The 23,889-nt window shown below is 42.2% G+C and overlaps 1 protein-coding gene and 1 non-coding gene across 3 annotated transcripts; one reads left to right on the top strand and one right to left on the bottom strand.

Annotated features, from left to right (window-relative positions):
• The first annotated feature begins 238 nt into the window (after positions 1-238).
• Positions 239-23,729, top strand: C1QTNF3 (C1q and TNF related 3). Of its 2 annotated transcripts, none has more exons than XM_029216900.1 (6): positions 239-685; positions 6,436-6,547; positions 8,638-8,792; positions 13,396-13,525; positions 21,553-21,652; positions 23,208-23,729. In XM_029216900.1, exons 1-6 carry the CDS (start codon positions 383-385, stop codon positions 23,365-23,367), a joined length of 960 nt encoding a protein of 319 aa, XP_029072733.1. In that variant the 5' UTR covers positions 239-382; the 3' UTR covers positions 23,368-23,729. The 2 variants fall into 2 exon arrangements, with proteins under 2 accessions (XP_029072733.1, XP_029072734.1); XM_029216901.1 differs by having other exon boundaries at positions 363-466; positions 23,208-23,411.
• Positions 17,389-17,492, bottom strand: LOC114893457. Its single transcript, XR_003792886.1, has one exon. It is a non-coding gene; the product is annotated as a U6 spliceosomal RNA (small nuclear RNA).
• Positions 23,730-23,889: the final 160 nt, after the last annotated feature.

Below are 23,889 nucleotides of genomic sequence, written 5' to 3'. Positions count from 1 at the left end.
TGCAAAGGCACAGCCTTTCCATGTCTAATAGCAAAAGCAAACCACTGGACACATGCTGCCTGTTTCCAGCTGGTTGTGCATGTTTTCTTCACACTTTAACAAAAAACGTGCCAAGGTGTGACATTTATGAACCCACCAACTGGGAGCTGTCACACAAATCGTTTTGCCTGTGATGTGGGAAAGTAATGAATGGGGGCCGTTCCGCCCGCGGAGGAGCACCGCTCTTCCTCTGGCCTGCAGCCTTATTTATTACATACCGAAGTATAAAACCGCCTGGCCGGCTGCATGTCTCATCTGCAGCCCTGGGACTTGCCCGAAGAGACCACGGCAGCTGGAGCCCTAGCCGTCTTCTCCGGGAGGCTCTGTGGCTCTGTTGAGAATCATGCTCGGAAGGCAGCTCGTCTGTTGGCACCTGCTGGCTTTGCTTTTCCTCCCTTTTTGCCTGTGTCAAGATGAATACATGGAGGTGAGCGGAAGAGCTAATAAAGTGGTGGCGAGAATAGTGCAAAGCCATCAGCAGACTGGCCGTAGCGGCTCCAAGAGGGAGAAAGTGAGAGAGCGGAGCCATCCTAAAACTGGGACTGTGGATAATAACACTTCTACAGACCTAAAACCCCTGAGACCAGATGAGCTACCGCACCCCGAGGTAGATGACCTAGCCCAGATCACCCCATTCTGGGGCCAGGTACTCGGAATTCTCTTTTAAGGATTACTGTCAAAGCTTAATGAGTTTTGTTGTTTTTGCTCTTTTTTCAGCTATGATTCTTAGGATCGATGCTTTCCAGAAGTTGGCTGAGCTGCTTGTGGGTCTCTCTCTCTGGGTTGCTGTGGGATACTGGGGACGAGGCTGGTCTGTGTTAGAAAGTCAGCAGAGGTAGCACTGATGGACTGAGATAAAGAGAGGCCACAGCTGTCCCATCAGAAAGGGGAACAGGGACAGCCAGCCCTGCTCTGCTGTGATTTGGTTTCTTTCTTGCTCTGTTGATGCGGAAAGGGGGAGAGCTGACCTTTGCAGATAGATCATTAGAGATAATCATCTTCAGATCGTACGTTGGACTTCGTTAATTCTTCCCAGCAGAGAGAAGCTGCCCTTTGAGTTTTTCACTTGATTTGCGAGCTTACTGTGACGTTTCATGCCAGGCTTGGTTATTTGATTTACAGCCCTCTAGGTTGCTACGTCTCTACGTTCACTCTGTTTAAAAAAGGACCAAAGAGTTAAAACAAAAGCACACTGTGTTTAAAATGCAGACTTGATTCTGTTGTATGATTTAATGCCTGATAATCACAGAGGACTTGTGTAAGATGCTGAGTACAAGCACAGCATCTAAGGAAACACCTTTAACTCTTTCAGGGTAGTACGGGAGTGAGTTAAGGTTTCAGTGTAGTGAATGGCAAATTGATGAAACTCATTTTAATCGAAAACATTAAGAACAGGAAGAAACAGGTTTTCAAGTATGCCTTTATTAGTTTTGTAAATTGAAGCATTTTAAGTGTGGTACAATTGACGTATAACATCATGCTAGCTTCAAGTGTGCAACATAAGGAAGAAGCAGATTTTGATTTGCCTTCTAGGCGTCAAGCACGTTGAAATCAGATGAGGGGCAAGGAGAGTTATTCTGAATTATATGATCTTTTTTTATTATTATTAAACACTTTAAAAATTTTATTTATTTTTGTCTGCATTGGGTGTTTGTTGCTGCGCGCGGGCTTTCTCTAGTTATGGCGAGCGGGGGCTACTCTTCGTTGTGGTGCGCAGGCTTCTCATTGCAGTGGCTTCTCTTGTTGCGGAGCACCAGCTCTAGGCGCGCGGACTCAGTAGTTGTGGCACACAGGCTTAGTTGCTCTGCGACATGTGGGATCTTCCCGGACCAGGGCTCAAACCCGTGTCCCCTGCATTGGCAGGAGGATTCTTAACCACTGCGCCACCAGGGAAGCCCCCTGAATTATATGATCTTTGAACAAATAAGTTTTACTACAAGAATTGACTGCTTCTCTGCGTTGAATAGGCCCTGACAAAGTCCATGCAGCTGAAATCTAAACCCCTCTGACCACAGATTGAAAGTTTGTGTTGAGACTGGTAGTGTGATCAGACCAAGATCACAGGCAGAAGCATCTGTAGATCTGGGACAAACCTGGGACTTCTAACTTGACCACAAATGCAGTTGCCCTAACTATTTTCTGTGGGGCCTGGTCAAGAAAAAATTGCTCCTTTGCAGAGCCGTGGAAGAAATGATAACCTCTAAATCCAATCCTGCTTTTTGAAAGCCACTTTTAGAGATTGTTCTTTCATCTGACAATCTTTTGGCTGAAGAATGAATAATACTCATTTGTGTTTTTCTCAGTGGTAAAGATATTTGTGCTTTTGTCCAAGCCTTGATCTGGACTTTCTACTTCAAAAAATGGGCTCTTTGCTGGATCCTTCCTGGTCATGGCATGTGAGCCCCCAGAGGCAGCAGAAGGCAGATGTAGGCTGTCATCGGTCATCAATTCTTGACAGGCCACTGAAATCCAAATTACATTTCTATTCCACCCCACCTTCTAGTGCCTCTAGGCATCTAGCATGTTGAAATCAGATGGGGGGAAAAGAAGCCACTTTCTAGGTTTTCTTTTTTTTAAGCCGGGGGGCTTTCCAACTCCCTTGGGTTCCTGAAGTATTTCCAAACCAGACCCCAACAGGAGGTAGTGAGGAGATTTAGCCACTGGTATTCTAGAGGTTTCAGTAGAACTCTCTGCCAGTGGATATGGAGACCCACATAGAATTTAGGACTGCTCTGTGTTCCTCCCTCTTGCCTCACTCCCCACACTGCTTCTTTTAATCCTCCTTTTCCCTCATTCATCCCTTTACCGATTAATCTGTGTGCTTCTACTATGAGTCATGCTTTAGGATGGGGATAAATACACTCAAGCTTCTCTCTCTGAACAATGCTGAAGGGTTCTAGTGGGGATAAATCAACAGGTAATTAAGTACCATGTGATAAACAAAGTAATGACACAAAAGACTATTGGGGGAAAAGGGTCAGAATGGTGGTGGCCGCTGAGTCAGATCTCAAATGATGAGACGAAAGCGTGGGCATCCCCGGAAAAAATGAAATAAACAAGCATGCGCCACAGCAAGAGCCTTGAGAGGGGCTTGAGGAGTGGGTGTGGCTGGAGAGCTGGGCCATAGGAGGAAGACACCAGTGATTTTAGTGCCACCTGATGGATTCCATTGGCCGGTGAAGAAGCTTAGACTTTATTTTGCCAGCAAAGGTTTGTTTGTTTGTTTGTGCATAGCAGGGCAGTGAGGTGATCAAGTGTGTGTTCTAGAAAGATGACTCTGGCCATAGCGTTTGTGCGGAGATGTGTAGAGGTGGGCTCAGCGGACCTGCACTCTCTTTTCCTGACATTTTCTTCTCTGTAGCTCTTTATTGTTCACCTTTATCCAGCTCCCCTCTCTTCCTGGACACCTATCTCTCCCTCTTCCACTTCCCTTCACCTTCTTTCTCTTCCCTCTTCCTTAAGTTAAGGAAGGAGCTGTGGACTGTCTTTCCTGAAGTCATTTCCCAATAGTAGAGCTTCATTCTCAGTAGCTGCCCCTAGGCCTCCATCTACAAAATGGATGGAACTTGTCTTAGGGACTTTCTTCCTCCCATGCTGTCCATTTGCATGAACTTGGTGTTCAAATTTGACCAAATTTGGGGAAAGGAGTTGATAAACTTGAGAGGGTAATATAGAGAACTACCTAGAATGTCATTTTCCCTTACCTGGGAGAAAACTTCTCAATGAACACATCCTGTCCAACTTGTTCTAAGGCTCATGAACATGGTTCCATTTGACTGAACTCTGAGAGACCAGGCCAGGGGGAGGACCATGTTGTGAAATGTCACAGGACAGTTCTCAGGAAGGGGCCCACTTAATGACCAGAGTCTCTCCCTGTTTTGGCGGCAGCGCTATGCTCTCAAAGTGGTTGGGTATGCACCCCATCTCCTGGCGCTAACGCCTCATACCCAGACACTAGATTTCAAAACAACATCTTTCTAAGTCACCATCTGAGGCTTTAGAAAAGACTTCAGTATCCTTGTTTGCATTATAGAGCTGGAAAGAAAAATCATGACCATCTTTACCCTATCCTCTAATTTAGTGGACAAGAAAAATGATGCCTGGGAGAAAATGACTTCACAAAAGTCACACAGACCTATGATGGGAGTTCTGGCTCCAGTCCATTTCTTTTTCTGACATTCTTAGCATCTCAGTTTTTCAATTCTATTTTTAAACAAATGGTTCCACTTCAGTACTTTCCCTCCCTCCCCACCCTTCTCCTTCCCTAAAATTTCTTATTGGCAGGGCTTAGGATTTCTTGGAGCTTAAACAGCTGTATTTCATATTAGCAAAATCCTACCAGGAAATTACAGAATACCTACTTCTCAGATTGCATCTTTGGATTAGAAGGTGGGGTGGTGCTGTGGTGTCTGACTTTCCAAGTGTCTGAAATCCCCTGTCTCAGACCAATTGCTTTCACTGATTTTCTTTTCCTCTGCCAGTTTTATAAAAGGTTTTCATAGACTCCCATACCTGTCCAAGGTTGGGTCTGGGGGACAGAAGACTGGACTAGGAGATTGCTCCAAATCCTAGCTACTGAAAACTTGAGATTGAGCTCTGAGCCATTGCAGGCAATTGCTTGGACTACAGATGCTGTTCTGCATTTTTTTCTTAATAGCTATAGGTGGGAACCTGTAGGAAAAAGGAATGAGAGTAAGGAAAAAAGCCCAAGCTTATGCTTTGTCTTGTTTGTTTTAATTTAATTTAATTGTTTAAACAATTTTTATTGGAGTATAGTTGATTTACAATGTTGTGTTCGTTTCTGCTGTACAGCAAAGTGAATCAGTTGTACATATACATATATCCACTCTTTTTAAGATTCCTTTCCATGGCCATGACAGAGTATTGAGTAGAGTTTCCTGTGCTATAAAAGTCTAGAGGTGCAGCTGTGTGAAGCCTTGATGCATTGTTCTGCTTGGATTTCTAATGATAGAGAAAACTTCAATTTTGAATGACTTCTTCCTCCCTCCCTTTCTCCCTTTCTCTCTCTCTCTCTCTCTCTCTCTCTCTCTCTCTCTCTCTCTCTCTCGTCCTTCCTCTCTCACCCCATCCTTTCCTTTTAAAAAGTGAATCCCTTAGCAACAGTAAGCTATTTTCAAAAAACTTTTGAATTATAATTGGTGTCGAGGAAAGTTTCCATGAGTCTTTTGTAAGCCATCATTAAAAGTTGCCAGTTTAAGGGAATTCCCTGGTGGCACAGTGGTTAAGAATCCACCTGCCAATGCAGGGGACATGGGTTCGATCCCTGGTCTGGGAAGATCCCACATGCCACGGGAGCAACTAAGCCCGTGAGCCACAACTACTGAAGCCCGCACTCCTAGAGCCCGTGCTCCACAACAAGAGAAGCCATCGCGATAAGAAGCCCGTGCACCGCAAGGAAGAGCAGCCCCCGCTCGCCGCAACTAGAGAAAGCCCGTGCACAGCAACGAAGACCCAACGCAGCCAAAAGTAAATAAATAAATAAATAATTAAAAAAAAAAAGTTGCCAATTTAGAAGAGACTCCAAATTTTATGAGCAACTCTAACTCTTCTGCCATTCAACTTCTGCCAAATCTCTAGCTCCTTGACAGTAAGCACAAGTTTTTTTAGAAATTTATCATTGAATAAAGAAGCGTTGAACTTAGTGTCATATTTGAATACATTTAATATCCATTAAGTACTCATGAAATCTCAGTTCAAATAATGCATTAATCACTTTAAATTTTCAAGTGGAATATGAAACAGAATAGCATGTTAGAGGTAGAAGTTTAAAAAAAGGGAGTTAAAGTTGTTTCAGGATGTAGATAATTAATAAGAATTTATTGGACTAATGAATACTTTCTTTCCTTTATTTTCTAAGGCAATTTATGTGTGTTGTGATACAATTCAGAATTTCTAAGAACTCTTTACCCAGTATCATGAATATAGATAGACTTAATAACTATATTTGAGGTTGGTAATTTTTATCATTTGAGGGTCATCTACTCAATCTAGCTACATCTGAGACTACTGGCAGTTGGAAGAGAAAGGGAGCTTTCTCTTTTTGAAGGAGCTTTCTCTTTTCCTGTAGCAGCAGGAACATACTTCCCAGAAGCACAGCCCCAATCCTCCACTCCCACTCCCACTTTCCAAAGAGGCTGTTCTTCTAGTGACTCTCCTGTTTCCTTTGCCTTTCTGATCATCACCTCACCTTAGCTACTCCCTGACTCCTTTGCCATTGACATAAGATGACATAAGTCACCCCACACTTTCTTTTCTGATGTTGTCATAGGCTGTTTGGAATTAAGCTTACCTAGGGGCTGTGGCCAGAGGAAGCTCAAAAGTTCTAATTACTCATATGTACCTTGCTCTGAAGCTTCTCTTTGTATTTTTTCAAAGTCTCCACAAACTGGAGGACTGCCCCCAGACTGCAGCAAGTGTTGTCATGGAGACTACAGCTTTCGAGGCTACCAAGGCCCCCCTGGACCTCCTGGTCTCCCTGGCATTCCAGGTAAGGATGAGAGAGATGCGTTGTTTCCAGTCTAATTGCAGACTGTGCCAAAACAGGAGCCAGGGGTGAAGCTCAGTGAGTTGGGATCACTTGTGTGTGATCCAAAGCTTATGCATGGAAAATCCAAAAGAGAGCTGGGTGGGGAACTGGGCTTATTGAGTTAATGAGGTGGAACTGTATAAACTATAGTATTTATTACCCATACTGCTTGCAGAATCCCATAGGCATTAGGCATGCCGGGGCCCCAGTTTACCGGCCAGGAGGCCCTTCCCCAGCGTGGAGTCTGGAACCACTGGAGCTGAACAGGTTTATACTCTTGTTTCAGTGTTTCTGCCACCGTGTGCTCCATACAGCGCACTAGATCTAGGCTTCAGGGGATTTGGGAAGTGAGAGTGGGGAGGAGAGCTTGCTGGTCTGGGTTTTAGTCATCTTCACAGTCTCTTTTACTGAGCTACACATCTTTCTGTCTGATTCTAGGTCTAGCTGAGTTTTTCTTCCCTTAACCCCCAGGCCCTTCCATGCTCAGCTGTCTCTCAGTTGACCTTCATGCCTCTCTTGGCCTCTTGGGGACATTTTTGGGCTCCAGCACCATATGGTGGCATGGGGCATGCTGTAGAGCTACACTGGGCCCCTCTAGACCCACTGTTCAGCCATCTCTACTACTGAGTGGCACCCCAGACATGGATCATTAGGGGAACTTGCTAGTCTCCTGGGTCAGCCAAGGAAAGGGCAGCCCAGGTGCCCTCTGTCCCAGGACCTCCAAACCTATCTGGGCGTTTAACTGACTTTCTTGTCTCCAGGTCAATTCCTGGGGATAGAACATTTTCTCAGGGTTTGGCAAATGTCTGCTTGCTCTTCTCTGACTTACTCCCATTGATGTTAATATTTAACAAATAAGGTTTAATTTTTCTTAATACTTTTGAGTGGCTTGTCAAATGAAACCAAATTTAGAATGAGAAAGTGCTCTGTTAGACTTTATGATCAGTAGCTTGGAATCTATGTCACTGAACATCTAGGGCAGCAGGCAACCCATACAGTGATTATGGGTAGGGGACTTTCAGATCCCTCTAAAATCTTCTTAGGTCTAAACTCTTCTGAGGTCACAGGACAGGCTGGCCTTGGCTACGTGCTTCCCATCAGGAACAGTTCTGTCATTAGCACATTAACTTGTAAACCCAGTCAAAGTTCATTAATCTGGAAGAATTGCAAGCTCGGTATGAAACCTGACCAAAGGTGGCACACAAAATAAACAACAAAAGGGCCTGGAATTCAACAAATATAAAAATAAAGGGAGAGGTATAGAAATTATCTCTTAGCAAAGTAAAGTGAAGAGTTGAAATCATTATCCAAGTCTTGCTTTCGAGATTACTGTTAAAGTTTTTTATCAATGATTTTACTTTTCCTCCAGTTATAAAAGTAGTTCGTGTTCTTTGTAGAAAATTTCAAAAATGCAGAAAAGTGTATAGAATGACACAAAAATCATTTGTGCTTCAACCACTTAGAAAAAAATAACCACTGCAAAATATTTTTATGTAATTTGTTCTAGTCTTTTTCCCCTTTGGATAAAACATGTACATATTTTGTATTATATACATATATATACACATATACATAGTATCATGCTATCACTATTGATTGATTCATAACCTTTTTTATCTAAAAAGATCATGCTATTAAATATTTTTCTTCAGCATTCTTTTTTTGTGACTATATAACATCATTTACTGGGATGTACCATTTTTTAATTTAGCCCTTTCACTATTGATGGACATTTAGGTGGTTTCAAATCTTTGCTCTTATAAAGGATGCTTTATAATGTCTCTATGCAATTTTTCATCCAAGTCTTGCTTTATAGGTAAAACAGGCTTTGGAGCCTGGAGCCTTAAGAGTATCTAAGGCTGTTTTCAGTGTCCCATTTAAAAGCGATCCCATCTGATGACGTCACCATGGCTGTGTTTGAGCTTGTTTCAGATGGTCCCCTTTTACAATTAAGTTTGTCATTTTTGAAGAAAGGAGCTGCATTTGTATAAAAATAGATGGTGAGTATGAGTGACCGGGCTTTCTCATGTGATGATGTCTGGTTGTTTAAGGAAACCATGGAAACAATGGCAATAACGGAGCCACTGGCCACGAAGGGGCCAAAGGAGAGAAAGGAGACAAAGGTGATCTGGGGCCACGAGGGGAGCGTGGGCAGCATGGCCCCAAAGGAGAGAAGGGCTACCCGGGGATCCCACCAGAACTGCAGGTAAATCGTCTTGGCGCGTCTCCAGATGACCCTCACTCAGGGTCCAGGAATCAGAAGGCTTGAGTGCTTCTTCATCCTCAGTGTTGAGTAAACCTGTCTCAATTTGCTCATCTCCACCACAGGGTGTTTGCAGAAGACCTATGCCGTCAAAGTGCTTTGAAATCATTCTTAGGGAGAAATGTACGAAGGGTGAAATTCAACACCCTCATTAGACCAAATTACAAAGCAACCCTGAACATCAGCTAATCTCCATTTTCCAAATGAGGAGACACGTTCAATAAAAAGGTTTTTGGCGACTCGAATATGTAAACTTTTAGATGGATAAAATATTATTAAGTAGATATTTGACCATTCCATTTATTTATCAATTTTGTTACATTTGCATATTTAAATTACATATATGAATATTAATATACAAGTAATTCTATCAAATCAGATTTCGTGGCATTAATTTTTATTAAAGGTTTTCTCATCAGTATCTTCTTTATTACTGGAGGCATTTTATTTTGAGTCATGAGACCATATTCATTTCAGCTTAAAGTTTTTTTAATTCATTTATGAGGCTATCATTGGACGTTTTATCTCAAGCCCACTACCCATTTATCTGTTCTTCTTTTATATATAAATTTATTTATTTATTTTTGGCTGCGTTGGGTCTTCATTGCTGTGCATGGGCTTTCTCTAGTTGCAGAGAGCGGGGGCTACTCTTTGCTGCGTTGCGCAGGCTTCTCTTGTTGTGGAGCACAGGCTCTAGGTGCACGGGCTTCAGTAGTCGTGGCTCTCAAGCTCTAGAGCACAGGCTCAGTAGTTATGGTGCATGGGCTTTGTTGCTCTGTGGCATGTGGGATCTTCCCGGACCAGGGATTGAAGCCATGTCCCCTGCACTGGCATGCAGATTCCTAACCACTGAGCCACCAGGGAAGTCCCCCATTTATCTGTTCTTTATTTCTCTTTTAAGTCATCTTCAAAATTCTTGTTGTCGGTAACACCTAAAACTTGCAAATGTGAGATGTGAGGTTAGGTCACACCAAGAAAATTACTAAGTCAGGGTTATTTATTTATTTATTTGGCTAATATTTTTAAGATGGATTCTTCCAAGGGACTCCTATCAACATCGAAAGCTAGCATTTTTTTATTGCTTGTTTCTGGCTGGTATGTGTTCCTGAAACAGTAACTAGTGATTAAAATTAAGTAACTGAGAGAACATACTGATGGAATCAAATTCATATTTTAAGGCAAGACAAGAAAAATTGAAACATAATTTTTTCTCTGCCCATTTTGGCCTCCTCCCTCCCCTCTAGTGTGCATTGTGCATCTGCATTAACCAGACCTCCCCAGTGGCGGAAATAACTGCTCCACCATAAAGATCAATTTCTCTTCTTTTGACACCAGATGTGTAACTCCTTAGAAGATAACATTACTTACTTACAACCTTATTAATGTTACTAGCTATATTACTTGTGTTCTGCCTATTTTAAGATTATTTTTTCTTTCATTACCAGTGTGTGACTGAGCTTCCAATAAAAATAATGATGACTTGGGGACTTGAAACAATTGACCAAATATATAGTCCTATAAGATCAATGATTGTAATAGTGTAACTCGGAATATGGGAAGAAGCAACAAGAGGGAGCCATTTCCTGGACCGTAACAGACTAGTAAGACAGGTGGTCCAGAGGCTTTTGGCTACTGTTAACTGGGTCTGGTCCAGTAATAGCACATGGAGTGTCCTGCCAAGGAAATCCTCTCCTGACCTGGGAATGAGCATTCCTAGTGCAGTGGGACAATTGGTCACAAAATGCCCCCCAAACCTTGGTTGAAATTAAGAACAAAAGGGAGAGGATTGGTAAAATAAAGAATGTTGCCCACCATCCAGTTCTATAAGAACCAAGTCATTACCACGGCAGTCGTTGACCTACAATACACTGTGAAAGGAAATCAGGGCGGAGATCAGGATGAGGCATTCTGTGCTCCGGGAAAACTGACAGCACTGGCCCTCAGACAGTTAGATCTTTTCAGGAGAGAAATTTATGAACCCAGTTTCTTGCATCTTACCATTACTTAGAAAAGCACTGAAACCATTAACTAAGATATCTGTTCCTTGTGAATAGCAGTAACCTTCTACCAAGATGTGTGCTTGATTGCATGGACCCCTTCACCAAAATCACATATATATACTGGTTTCTCCCCCTATCCCCACACCTCTTCAGAACGGTCCTCAGAGCTTTCTGAAAGACGGTCCCCTGGGTTATAATCCTCAGGTTGGCTCTAATAAAATTTTCCAATTTCTGTCTTTGATTACTGATTAATATTTTCATGGACAATACTATAACACGAGAAGCTTTCAAAGAACTATAAGGTACAGCCACTCTATCTGAAATATCAGTGGGGGAAAACTTTACCCTTTATTTGGACACATGTGGTAGTTGTTTGACCTTGGATAAATTCCATCATTTTGGGGGGAATCAAGTTATTTTAAGGGTAAGCTAAGAGATCCTGTGTGTTACTCAACCTGCTTTTTTGGTTTCGTAACGTCTTTTTTTTTCGTAACTTTTTAATGACTGCTGTTTAATAATTTTAGCAACCTGCGGTCTGTGTGCCAGTATAAATTTACAAAGAAAAGGAGACAGATGCCATCGCCCAAGTTATAGGTACCTAATAAGATGGATGGTTCTCAAAGCTAGAAACTAACCCAAATCTGTGAATTGTTATATGCTAGTTAAGGGGCCTTGTAGTAGCCAGTTTAATGGAGAACACCTGGGCAATTATTACATTTGCTCCATCAGCTTTTTAACCCTAAAAACACATTATGGTCATTAGGGAGAACTACTTTCACATGTTTTGAAGGAGGCATTAAAGTGGAGACAAGATTGGTCCTGGGCAGATTGTAATGGAGAGTGACTTCCAGCCCCTTCATCCCCATTTCTAAATCTCGTCCTCTGGTGTCACCCCTTCTTCATCCTTCTGTGTCCAGTGCCCTCACACTGTCCTCTGACTGCCCCAATCCTTTCTGTGTTGATTCTCCCAGGCCTGCCTCCCTGTCCACACCCCAAGTCTTCCAGAACTTCAAATTATTTGCTCTCTCCTCTCTCACCCCTCTCCCTTAAAACTTCCATTCATTCAAGATGGATAATCCCAGCAAGTTAAAGAATTTATTGATCTAATTCGCACTCAGTTTCAATGACTCATTTGGACAGGGGACTGGCATTGACTTTCAAATGTGACTCTCCAATGGTGGTACAATTTCCAAGTGTGGGCTATTCCCATACCACCAAGCAATTCTCGGATACCAGCTGGATGTCCTACAATTCAGCTCACTTCTGACACTTAAGAGATCAGTCTTTCAAGACTGCCCCACCCTTCCCCCACTTTAGGCGCCAATCCAAGTTCAGGTTATCACCTGTGCTTCTGTCTTCCAATGACCCCCCCCCCTTGGGTTTGATTAATTTACTAAAGCGGCTCACAGAAGCACTCAGAGAAACATTTTACTTATTTGCTCACCAATTTATTATAAAAGGATGTAACTGAAGAGCAACCAGATGGAAGAGATGCATAGGGCAAGGTGTGGGGAAAGGGGACTGAGCTTACACTCCCTATCTGAGAGCGCCACTCTCCCCAAATCTCCATGCGTTCACCAACTGGGAAACTCTCCAAAACTTGTCGTTTGGGTTTTTTTTTTTTTTTCGCGGTACGCGGGCCTCTCCCGTCGCGGAGCACAGGCTCAGCGGCTATGGCTCACGGGCCCAGCGGCTCCGCGGCACGTGGGGTTTTCCCGGACGGGGGCACGAACCCGTGTCCCCTGCATCGGCCGGTGGACTCTCAATCACTGCGCCACCAGGGAAGCCCCGTCCTTTGGGTTTTTATGGAGGCTTCATTACTTAGGCAAGAGTAATTAAATCACTAGCCATTGGTGACCGATTCTCTGTCCAGCCCCTATCTCTCCTCTCCGGAGGTTTGGGTGCAGGGCTGAGAAGGGGGGGATGGGGGAGGACTGAGAGTTCAAAGCTCTCTAATCACATGGTTGGCTCCACAGGCAACCAGACCCTCCCGAGGGGTTTTTCCAAAGTTACCTGATTAACATAACAAAAGACACCTTGATTGCCCTCAACACTTAGGAAATTCTGAGGATTTTCGGAGTTCTCTGCCAGAACTGGGGGCGAATACTAAATATATATTTATTATAAATCATAATATCACAGGTGTCTTTTTGGAGAAAATAACACAGGGCAAACAAAGTTAAAAAGTTGGCTGCAGGACTTTTCGGATCCTTTAGTATATGCTAATGGACATTTAATAGCTATATGTAGAAGATTTCATCCAAATTTTCCAGTATTATTTGATAATAGAATTTTAATATCTCAGAAAGCACTTTAAAGTCTAATGTTCATTGAAACACATGCTCAGAACTGTTGATATATACTTTTAATGATGCATAGCATAAAAATGTTAGAAATCACCATGATTTAATTTTTCTCTATAGATTAATGTTTAAATTATTTCCAATCTTGCTGTTACAAATATTGGTGAAATAAACTTACTTGTATCGAAACCTCATTTCTCTAAGATAAATTGCCTTTTAATTAACCCCTAACTCTTTGCTTAGATTGCGTTCATGGCTTCTCTGGCAACTCACTTCAGCAATCAGAACAGTGGGATTATCTTCAGCAGTGTCGAAACCAACATCGGAAATTTCTTCGATGTCATGACCGGTAGATTTGGGGCCCCAGTATCAGGTGAGAGGTAAAAATAAATGACTGGATTAATCAATTAAGCAACCAAGAGAAAGAAGGAAGGAAGTGGGGGAGGGAGGGAGGGAAGGAAGGGGGAGGGAACAAAGAAAGAAAGACCCTAAGGGAATTGAGTTCCTTGTGATTCTGGTTGAAACATACATACATATATATATATATATATATATATATATAAAATACATGAGAAGACAGAGACTTTTTTTTTTTTTTTTTTGCGGTACGCTGGCCCCTCACCGCTACGGGCCCCTCCCGCCGCGGAGCACAGGCTCCGGACGTGCAGGCCCAGCGGGCACGGCCCACGGGACCCTCCTGGACCGAGGCATGAACCTGCGTCCCCTGCATCGGCAGGCGGACTCCCAACCACTGCGACACCAGGGAAGCCCCAAGACAGAGACATTTTTAAAAATGATGACGACCGTGGGCTACTTAGATTATTAACTCATTCAAACTAACCAAATAAACCTTAAGGGCATAGTTACCTCTGCCTTGAAAAGCCCTTATTCTCACAGTTTAAATGTGTCATAACTGAGTTCATCCCCTCTCCTTTGCCACACCCCAAGGAAGGCCGTATCCTTTTTTAAAAACATTAAAAAAATTTTTTTTGAGTACTTCTGTATTCATTTCCTATTATTGCTGTAACAAATTACTACAAACTAGGCGTAAAACAACACAAAATTATTCTGTAACAGTTCTGGAGGTCAGTACTTCAAAATCAGTCTCACCGGGCTAAAGTCCAGGTATGGGCAGTACTGTTTCCTCTGGAGAGCTCTAGGGCCTTGCCTCTTCCAACTTTAGAGGCTGTCACCATTACCTGCCTATTGGCCACATCACCTCAATCTCTGCTTCCACTGTCACATCACTTTGTCTTCTCAGATTCTGACCTCCTTGGTCTTTTATAGGAACGGAGTGATTACCCTGGGCCCACCTGGATAATCCAGGATAATCTCCCCATCTCAAAACCTTGAATTTAATCACCCTTGCAAAATCTCTTTTGCCATATAAGGTAACAGTCACGGATCTTGGGGATTTTAGGACATGAGCATACATGGGGGCCATTATTTAGTCCCCAACCACTTTCTTACTTTCTAGTTCACAAGCTGCTTCAAGCTCATATTGCATTTTCCCCTGTCCTAGCTCTGGAAATACCCATTTTCCCAAGGAGTCTTGGGAGACTAGTATTTAGAAACCAAAACTTGGGTGCTAAATGTACTCATTGCTATTAGGAGGTCACTGCCTCTGGGTCCTGTCAATGGACAGAGTTAGGAAATACACATGTATACTAATCATGCATGCATACATATCTGTATTTATTTTCCTACTATCTATCTATCTATCTATGTTGTGTGTTAAAAAACAAAAAAAAAGAGTTCATTCTGATACAATCTATATTGTGTGTTAAAAAACAAACGAAAAAACATGAGTTCATTCTGATACATCTGCCTCAAATCCAGCACCACTGAGTTCATCCTAGCATCCTCTTTATTTATTTGTAACTTCTTTCTTTGACAATGTGAACCCTGGCTCTCTTAATCTATAATATATTTACTTATTTGTTGAACCTTAGTATACAAATAAAGTAGTTAAAAAATTGCAAACCCGTGTGCCATGAGAAACAAAGTTACCAACTAGGGTGTAATGTTTGTGTCCAATTTTTTAATTTTTACCGTCCAGTCAAAAACACTGTCTTTAAAAGCCCTTAGATCATCTTTTTCCCCCATGCCTTTCAGTTCTGTTACTTCATTAATTTGTAATACAGTTAGATTCATTTGTCATAATCTCATCTTGAGTTTCTCATATTCTAGTTGAGTTTTTAAAACTCTGCAAGGAGCAAAATTTATTCTTTGTGGTGTACAGCTCTATGGGTTTTGACGAGTGCATAGAGATATATCTCCACCACCATAGTATCAAATGGAACAGTTCTTTCATCCCCCAAATTCCCTTGTGCTATCCCTTGGTAGTCAACCCCTGTGTAATCCAACCCCTGACAACGACTGATAGGTTTTCCAACCTTAGAATTCCAAAATGTCATATAAATGGATCTTACAATATATACAATATGTCTCTTAGCAAAATTCATTTAACGTTTACACATGTCTATGTATGAATCACTAGTGTTTCCCTTTTTCTGGCTATGTAGTATTCTGTTGAATGGATGTATTAGTTTGTTTATCCACTCATGAGTTAAAAGACATTTAGACTATTGGTGAATTGACCCTTTGTCATTATATAATGTTTCTCTTTATCCTTGATAATATTTCTGAAGTCTCCTATGTGTAGTATATTATAGCTTCCCCAGCTTTCTTTTGGATAGTGTTTTATATCTATCTATCTATCTATCTATCTATCTCAAATATTACAAATAAGCCAATCAATGAGCTTATTATGTCTCCCACCTTCTCTCTTTCTTAATTTTTAACTTTTGGTGGTTGAATCATTTATACACTGTCAAGGTATAAAACAATTACATTTTAGTTTGTCAACATTATCCCCTCCTATGATTTGGACTTATCTTGCAGTTAAATATATTCAATGTTCACCACTAGTCATGTTGCCAAAGTCTCCCAGATATCTCTTTATTAGCTAAACTTTATCCTTCAATTTTCTCAAGAAAGCTTATGCCATCAGTATTCCCTGAGACTTTACATGCTCTAAACTGTTATAACCTTGGCTGCAAATAAAACCTTGGCTGCAAATAAAACCTTGGCTTACTCTTTGGTCCTGTTTTCTGGCATTTGGTCTGGAGAACTCTGACATAAGACTGAGTTTGTTCGTCTTATAAGTGACAATCTTTCTGCTTGACTTCCCAAAGAATTCTTTCTCTATCTTCAAAGTCCAGTGAGTTTTCTAGAAGAAGTGTTAATCATTCTGGGTCAAATTTTCCTGCTGTGTCCTTTCAATATGTGTGTGTAAGCCTTCTTTTTGCCTGGGAAAGCTTCTTTGAATTATATTTTAAAACATACATAAAGTTTTTTCTTCTTGTTGTACTAAGGTGAGGTGGCATTGGGAGCAGTCTGACTTGTGTTAGGAAATTAGGCAAACAGGATATATTGTCTATAGAATATTTAAAAACTGTAATAAAGCCAATGAAAGTTAGCTAGATGTTTTTATTAGCATCATGTCAGGGATAAAATACTCCTCCCCGTGGGGTGGACCGCTCACAAGCATCCCCTGACCCCTCCCCCTGCACCGTAGCACACCACTGGTTAACCTTTTTAAGAACTCCAAGTATATTTTATTTGTTTTCTTTTTGACTTGTCTTAGTCTGTCTTCTGTATGTATTATTTTCTCTAATCTTTTGGGGCTCTTTACTTCCATCTCATGTTGTTTGCTTTTTCCATTGCTATCTTGCATATGCTTAAAATTGCATCTCCTAGGGGTTAATTATCTTTTTTGCTTCTTCCAGTTTCTTCCGTCTTGTTTCTGTGATACTTTTTTTTTTTTTTTTTTTTTTTATGTTTTCTGTGTTTTACGTTAGTCATGATGTCCTGGTTTTCAGTTCCTCCTCTTGTCTGGTCATTTCTACCATGGATTTCTGCATTCTGTTTTACAATGTTCTTTCATAGAGGGATTTGCTTCATTAATATATTTCAAACCCATGATGGAATCTTTGCTTACATTTTTCATCTACCACATGATAAAATTTCTTCTTGGTGAGTAATTTTTGTTCTTTTCTACTTTCTAAAATTAACCGATGGTTGAAGAATTTTCCTAGATCAGCTCTATGCAGTAGTTTCTTGGGGAAGGGGAGGGACCCCAGCACACTTCCAGGCTTGGTGGCTTGGTGGTTCCTACCTTGCTGCCAGGGGACTCCCTCTTTCTTTCTTTTCTTTCTTTCTTTACCTTTTTTTTAAAATATGGAATGCTTCACAAATTTGCATGTCATCCTTGCACACGGGCCATGCTGATCTCTGTATCGTTACAATTTTAGTATATGTGCTGCCGAAGCGAGCACTCTACACTTCTTTTTTGACTGCCCCGCAGGGCTTGCCAGATCTTACTTCCCCTACCAGGGATCAAACCTGCGCTCCTGCAGTGGAAGCACAGAGTCCTAACCACTGGACCGCCAGGGAAGCCCCGCCACTTCCTTTAACTACAGCCGCTCTGTGTGGCCACACTTCTTGTCTCCCCAGACTGCACTGGGTCTAGGAAAACTTCTAAAACCAGCCTTGCACTTGCCGGTTCCTTTGCCTTTAGGAGCCTTATATTTGCTGGCAGATTCTGAGATCCGCCACCGCAGGATGGCTTTCCACACTTTCTGAACTTTATCTAGCAACCTTCTCCCCAAACATAACTTTTGCTTTATCTCAGCCCTGCTCACAGGAGCTTCTTTTCAGCATCTGTATTTCAGAGTGGCCCTTCTGCATCAGGGAGTGCATTTTTCTGGGCACCATTTGAGATCTGCTGCCACTTGGCTTCCTCAAAACTCCTTGCCCTCCATGTTGACTCCCCATGACTCTGCCTGCGGTCAGTGACATGTGACAGCACTTAACTGATATTTTAAGTTTATTGATTTTTTTTTCAGTCTCCTAGTTTTGCAGAGAATGGATACTTTTTTGGTGTTTGTTGTCAATTTTCCTTGTCTCTGTATATGGTATTGAGAAGGAAAAAAAAAAGAAAATTCAGATGGGTGCAATGGCCATGTTAGATTTGTCACAAATGCTTTCTTTTTTTCAAATTTATTCGTTGTGTTGGGTCTTCGTTGCTGCGTGCGGGCTTTCTCTAGTTGCGGCGAGCGGGGGCTACTCTTCATTGCAGTGCACGGGCTTCTCATTGCGGTGGCTTCTCTTTGCTGCAGATCATGGGCTCTAGGTGTGCAGGTTTCAGTGGCTGTGGCACGTGGGCTCAGTAGTTGTGGCTTGTGGGCTCTAGAGCACAGGCTCAGTAGTTGTGGCACATGGACTTAGCTGCTCCACGTCATGTGGGATCTTCCCAGACCAGGGCTCAAATCCGTGTCCCCTGCATTGGCAGGCAGATTCTTAACCACTGTGCCACCAGGGAAGTCCTGTCACAAATGCTTTTAATGTGTGCCTTGATTTATTTTTCTACCCAGCTGAAGTCAGAAATGAACTGACATACGAAGTGATAGAAGCAATCTTTCATCATGCTTCAATCAGCTTTAAATCTTCTTATGTGATTTTCTGCTCTGAAGGCTTATGTTATAATTTTCCTATAACTATTTTGTTAAACACCGTCTGTGCCACAAATTACATAGGTGCGTAGATATGCCCAATGAATGCTTCCATTGCTTTCAATGACTTTATAATTGAAGCTCAAGGATTTAGTTGTTTTTTAGAATTCTCTTGAGCTGGACATAATTCAGACAATAACAACCATCATTTGACTCCCACTTTACTGTTTAAACCTCATCCAATAGATTATAAAATTACCTTTTCATACTTCTTAACTCTGAGAGTGATGGGACAGAGAAGGCTGAATTTTACAATTATGCAGCACAAAGACCTGAAAAACAGAGTTCAAATGTATTACCTCTGGTTTTAGTACCTTCCTTTGCAGAGCAAAACCATGTGTGGATATAATATAGATTCACTTTTGTATTATATTTCCAACTCTATAGTCATTTCAGTTATTCACCATTTGGTTTCTTAGTCTTTCTAAAATGCTTCTGCAACTATTTTTTATAATAGTCATCATTTTTTCCAGGAAAAGTAATATCTTTTTCTGTCATTTTGTTGTTATTATTATTATATTTTATTTTTGGCTGCATTGGGTCTTCATTGCTGTACACAGGCTTTCTCTAGTTGCGGCATGTGGGCTTCTCATTGTGGTGGCTACCCTTCTTGCGGACCATGGGCTCTAGGCGGGCAGGCTTCAGTAGTTGTGGCTTAGTTGCTCTGTGGCATGTGGGATCTTCCTGGACCAGGGCTCGAACCTGTGTCCCCTGCATTAGCAGGTTGATTCTTCACCACTGCGCCACCAGGAACGTCCCTTTTTCTGTCATTTTGATTCCCACTTAATCTTCTTGAGGCATTGAAAATTGTTGTGTGTGCATGTAATAAGAAGTTTTGTAAAATGTGAAAAACTGCACACATATAAATTACTTTCTTTGAGTCTCTAATTTCTATCTGCCTTTACTTTTCATCTGTGGACCAATCTTTAGGCATATGAATGAACATGACTTATTTTTATATCGTATGTTTTATTCTCAGCACATTGAATATGCAAGCCTGGCAATAAATTAAGCATAATCATACATCATTTTTTTTTTTTTTTTTGCGGTACGCAGGCCTCTCACCGTTGTGGCCTCTCCCGTTGCGGAGCACAGGCTCCGAATGCGCAGGCTCAGTGGCCATGGCTCACGGGCCCAGCCGCTCCGCGGCATGTGGGATCTTCCCGGACCGGGGCACGAACCCGTGTCCCCTGCATCGGCAGGAGGATTCTCAACCACTGCGCCACCAGGGAAGCCGAATCATACATCTTTATTTGGTTCAACTTGACTCAGAGGCAGATGGATCAACATGGTAGCCTTAGAGCTTCTATTTTACTTGATTGCACCTTTGGAAAACAGCATAGAACTATGTGCTTCTTTTTTTTTAGATGTTTCTGGGTTTTTCTTTTACAAAGTCTACTATGGTCTGACTGTGTCCCCCTGAAACTCACATGTTGAAAGCCTGATGCCCAAAGTGATGGAATTATGTGATTAGATCACATGAACTCCCATGAATGGGATTAGTGCCCTCATAGAAGAGGTCCCACAGAGCTCCCTAGCCCATTCTGCCATGTGAGGACACAACCAGAAGTCTGTGACCTGGAAGAGGGCCCTCACCGCGTCTTGGAATTCCAGTCTCCAGAGCCGTGAGAAATAAATTTTTGTTATTTATGAGCTACTCAATCTGTTGTATTTTGTTATAGCAGCTCAAATGGATTAAGACAAGGCCATTAGTTTAAAAATGTAGCATGGAAATCAAAAAGAGGTTGATGATTTATATTCATTCATCTTTCCCAAATGCACTCTCAAAACCAAGACCGTTTAGAGTTAGGAAGATTTTCCTTTTCGCTCATGTCTCTACTGTTGGATTCTTCTTAATCTTTCAGTGAAGGTATTTTCTACACTGGCATTTAAAGTGTATCAGGTATATTAAGTTACTTTCAATTAGGAGCCCTAGACTCTTACAAGAAAACTAACATATTTTAAAATATGTTGGTGTTATTTTAATGAAAAGGATTCATATTTTTAGTAGCAAGGTCATGCTGCTGAGTCAAAGTTGAATCTTTTTATTTATTGTACATAATTTCACCTACTTACAATGAATAACATGAGAAATTGCTGGAGCTGTTAGAACTGATGAACACTTCACGGTGCTACAGTACTTTCTTATCTTTGGCTAATGACAACGTTGCACTTGGGTCATTTTTTTTTTTTTTTTTTTGTGCGGTACGCGGGCCTCTCACTGTTGTGGCCTCTCCCGCCGTGGAGCACAGGCTCCGGACGTGCAGGCCCAGCGGCCACGGCCCACGGGCCCAGCCGCTCCGCGGCACGCGGGATCCTCCCGGACCGGGGCACGAACCCGCGTCCCCCCCATCGGCAGGCGGACCCCCAACCATTGCGCCACCAGGGAAGCTGTTGGGTCATTTTGTTAGGCCACAGAAGACCACGGGTGCCTCCATGCAGGGCTCTCTACTTTGTCCATATGTGTCCTGAAGAAGGTGTGAATGATGGTTAATCTAAACCTAGGGATGGGTTTACATACTTTGCACTTTGTAAGGGGCAAGGAGAGGCCATGAGATACAGCCAAATCCTGCTTTAAAGACTTTGTATTCTTGTTAGGGAAACATGGTCTACACACTGAGAAAGTCTCAATAATATGTAAAGCAGTTTGAAGGTGAGAGCAGGTAAAGGGACACTCATAGAAATAAAGGCCAAGAAGAACCTACATACCACATAGGATAGCAACAAAAGAAGTGTGAAGTCATGTGACATATCTCCCCGCTATCTCCCAGTCCTCAATGTACAATAGTTAATATAAATGTGGATAAATTTTGGCCTCTTTCAGGTGTGTATTTCTTTACCTTCAGCATGATGAAGCATGAGGACGTTGAGGAAGTGTATGTGTACCTCATGCACAATGGCAACACGGTCTTCAGCATGTACAGGTGAGTGGCCTTTTCTATCATAGGTATCCATGGTGCCATTGTTCGCTCAAAGGATGGCCAATGCCAGCGGGTATATAGGAATCAGCAGAGACTGGCATAAACCCTGTTGTCGTTGAGACCTCCCATGTACAATATATGGCCAGATTATCATTACTGTTTGGGAAGCAGTGAATCTGATAAACTTGATCATAAGCAGGTTGATAAGAGGTCTTGAACTAATTACTAGCAACACTCCCCATAACTAGTCATTTGTATTCTTTTCTCAACTCATTCTTTCTTTCCTTCCCTCTCAGCCTTTTCTTCTCCTTTCCTACTCTCCGCCCCCTTTGCCTAGAGTTTAGCCCTTTTGATGGCCTTCTCTATCATCCCTGGAGCTTGCAGTTCAAGAGTTGCGAGTTGGTTTCCTTCTTTAGGCAGTGTTGTAGCTCTGATGTTTACCTTAGCAACCTGGCCCTTAGGCACCTTGGAAAAAAGTTCATTTAAAAAAGAAATATTGCAATTTGCTCTGATATAAGCTTAAGATGTAGGGAAGAGAGGCCAACACCTTTCCCATAATTAAATAAATGGGTATTGTGAAACTGTGAAAAACTTCGTGGTTGTTATCTTTTCTCAGTTATTTTTGATGACTTGTGGGGATTGCCATATTTTTCTCTTTTGGACCCTGGCCTCTAGTAAGAGGCTTTGAAAAGCCAAAAGAGAAAAAGATGAGTTAGGTAGGTGAAATGCTGCAACAAAGAGATCCAGAATATTGTGGCTCGAACACACTAGAACTCCATTTTTCTTGCCTGGTTTCAGGTTGGGGAAGGATGGGGTGGAAAGGGTGGAGGAGGGAATTGTGTGGAGTTTGGAAGGAGGGTTGCTCCACCAGGTTTTTGAGGGATGTGGGCTGGTGAAAGCATTTCTGCCATCTATAAAACTGACTCCCAAATTCTCACATCATTGTCATTGCCACAGTCAGAAGGAGGAAAGAACAACAAGCTTGTGGACATTTTTATGCATCAGGCGTTCTATTCCAAGTCATCACGTTTTCCTAAATGTTTTGCTCTAGCACGACAGGGATCTCCAGCTTTCAAGCCCACAATATCTGTTTCCTCACCGCTCTCTGCCTGACCATGAGCCGATGAAACATGTTTTAGTTTGCGTTATGGCAGCACCCTTCTTTAGAACCAAATTCTAAATTAGTTAAGGTGGACTGAACTGCTATAACATTGGTCCAAGGGCTTGAACATGATAGAAATTCCTTTTCTTCTCATGGCACTGTCTTCAAACACTCGGGCTTCAATAGATGGCTTCCAAGGTCACGCTGGTCATTGTCATTAGCATTCCACACAGTCATAATGAGGAAGGAGCAGGGGGGCTGTTTGTGAGAGCTGTATTGGTGAATCCTATATATAAGTGGCACATGTCATTTCTGTTCACATGGCATTTAGAGAATTTAATCCCAGGACTATACGTAATTGTATGAGACTCCGGAAGAGAAGGGAGGACGGATCTTGGTAAAGAGCTGGCTGTTTACCGCAAAGACTAAGTAGTTGGTGCCTTTTTTTCTTTCTAGTTATGAAACAAAGGGGAAATCAGATACATCCAGCAACCATGCAGTGCTGAAACTGGCCAAAGGGGATGAGGTTTGGCTGAGAATGGGCAATGGCGCTCTTCACGGGGACCACCAGCGCTTCTCCACCTTTGCAGGCTTCCTGCTCTTTGAAACTAAGTAAAAGTATGAATAGACCAGCTCCACTTTGGGGAAGACTTATAGCTGAGCTGGTATTGTCATGATGAGGGACTTTAGATTTGATGGTTCTACATGTTGTATTAAAAAAATTTTTTATTGGTTACATTGCTAATCATACTACAGGTACATCAGTAATGTGGGATGACTCAGGAGCTCAGAAGAAACCACAAAACAGTCTTCCCAAGTGACCTTGACTAATATACCCAGCAACCTTTATCACTCTTTCCTAGGCACCTAAAAGAGAGTTCCCTTCTTGATACAGGTTGGAAATAATTGTTCCCATCAGAGAAGTCATTTGCAAAGAGTATTGGCGGCTCTAATAGCAACATTCAGGAACCCCTGAGGGTCTGGGTTCCTCATTCTTTTATTTATTATTATTATTTTTTTGGTACGCGGGCCTCTCACTGTTGTGGCCTCTCCCATTGCGGAGCACAGGCTCTGGACGCGCAGGCTCAGCGGCCATGGCTCACGGGCCCAGCCGCTACGCGGCATGTGGGATCTTCCC

Source organism: Monodon monoceros, unplaced genomic scaffold (assembly GCF_005190385.1).
Source record: "Monodon monoceros isolate NGI ecotype Baffin Bay Population unplaced genomic scaffold, NGI_Narwhal_1 Super_Scaffold_12, whole genome shotgun sequence".
NCBI lineage: Eukaryota > Metazoa > Chordata > Mammalia > Artiodactyla > Monodontidae > Monodon > Monodon monoceros.
The sequence above is the reverse complement of the archived record's forward strand: the minus strand, read 5'-3'. Positions and strand labels throughout refer to the sequence as shown.

Bases quoted from the DNA above. Each gene is read 5' to 3' on its own strand.
- C1QTNF3 (XM_029216900.1), top strand. From the start codon at position 383: ATGCTCGGAAGGCAGCTCGTCTGTTGGCACCTGCTGGCTTTGCTTTTC. The intron at 686-6,435 runs GTACTCGGAATT...ATTTTTTCAAAG, and splicing joins TCACCCCATTCTGGGGCCAG to TCTCCACAAACTGGAGGACT. The intron at 8,793-13,395 runs GTAAATCGTCTT...CTCTTTGCTTAG, and splicing joins GGATCCCACCAGAACTGCAG to ATTGCGTTCATGGCTTCTCT.